Source organism: Nanorana parkeri, unplaced genomic scaffold (assembly GCF_000935625.1).
Source record: "Nanorana parkeri isolate BGI_ZX_2015 unplaced genomic scaffold, ASM93562v1 scaffold2113, whole genome shotgun sequence".
NCBI lineage: Eukaryota > Metazoa > Chordata > Amphibia > Anura > Dicroglossidae > Nanorana > Nanorana parkeri.
The window spans coordinates 23872-24726 of NW_017308381.1; the positions used below are offsets into that span (position 1 = coordinate 23872).

General features: G+C 60.1%; 1 protein-coding gene and 1 long non-coding RNA gene across 4 annotated transcripts in view; both read right to left on the bottom strand.

Annotated features, from left to right (window-relative positions):
• The window catches only part of LOC108800735, a 16915-nt gene that overhangs the window by 5194 nt on the left and 10866 nt on the right, over positions 1-855 (bottom strand). The window lies entirely within an intron of this gene.
• Positions 614-855, bottom strand: part of TOB1 (transducer of ERBB2, 1) — a 12116-nt gene continuing 11874 nt past the window's right edge. For all 3 annotated transcript variants that reach the window (XM_018572721.1, XM_018572722.1, XM_018572724.1), the window contains one exon: positions 614-848. In XM_018572721.1, the coding sequence (XP_018428223.1) occupies positions 665-848 (184 nt within the window). In that variant the 3' untranslated portion in view covers positions 614-664. The remainder of the gene's footprint in view (positions 849-855) is intronic.

An 855-nucleotide genomic window follows, 5' to 3' on the forward strand; every position in this document is an offset into this window, starting at 1 on the left:
TCACTGTACGAGGGCAACAAGCTGAGGGGACCCCGTGCACCTCCTTCACTGTACGAGGGCAACAAGCTGAGGGGACCCCGTGCACCTCCCTCACTGTATGAGGGCAACAAGCTGAGGGGGCCCTGTGCACCTCCTTCACTGTACGAGGGCAACAAGCTGAGGGGGCCCTGTGCACCTCCTTCACTGTACGAGGGCAACAAGCTGAGGGGGCCCTGTGCACCTCCTTCACTGTACGAGGGCAACAAGCTGAACGAACTGTGCGGGGGTTGTCTTACCTCGATGGGGCCCCTCAATGCAATAGGGCGACAAGCTCAGGGGACCCGCCAAGGGAAGAGGACCCCGGGCAGCTCATTCAATGTAGGAGAGTGACCAGCTGAGGGGCCCAGTCGAGGAAAGACAACCCCCGCGCAATACGCTCACCTTGTCACCCTCAATGTATGGGGGGGGGGCGACCCATCAAGGGAAGAGGACACCCCCGTGCAGGTTGTTCAATGTATGGGGTGACCAGCTAAGGGAAGAGGACCCCCCGTGCAGCTCGTTCAATGTATGGGGGCGACCAGCTGAGGGAAGAGGACCCCCCCGTGCAGCTCGATCAATGTATGGGGGCGACCAGCTGAGGGAAGAGGACCCCCCCGTGCAGCTCGATCAATACTTGAAGGACAGTTCAGTTGGCCATAACCGGCTGGAATTGCTGATTAGAATACTGCACGTTGTTGAGGTTGAAGTTCAAGCCGTCCACCAGCGACTTGTCGTTGAGGCCGCCGTACGTCGTGAAGACGTCGAAGGCGTTGCTGTAGGGGAAGGGGCTGGGGCCGAGTGCATTGTCGGCGGGGCAGCTCATGCCGAACCTTCCTT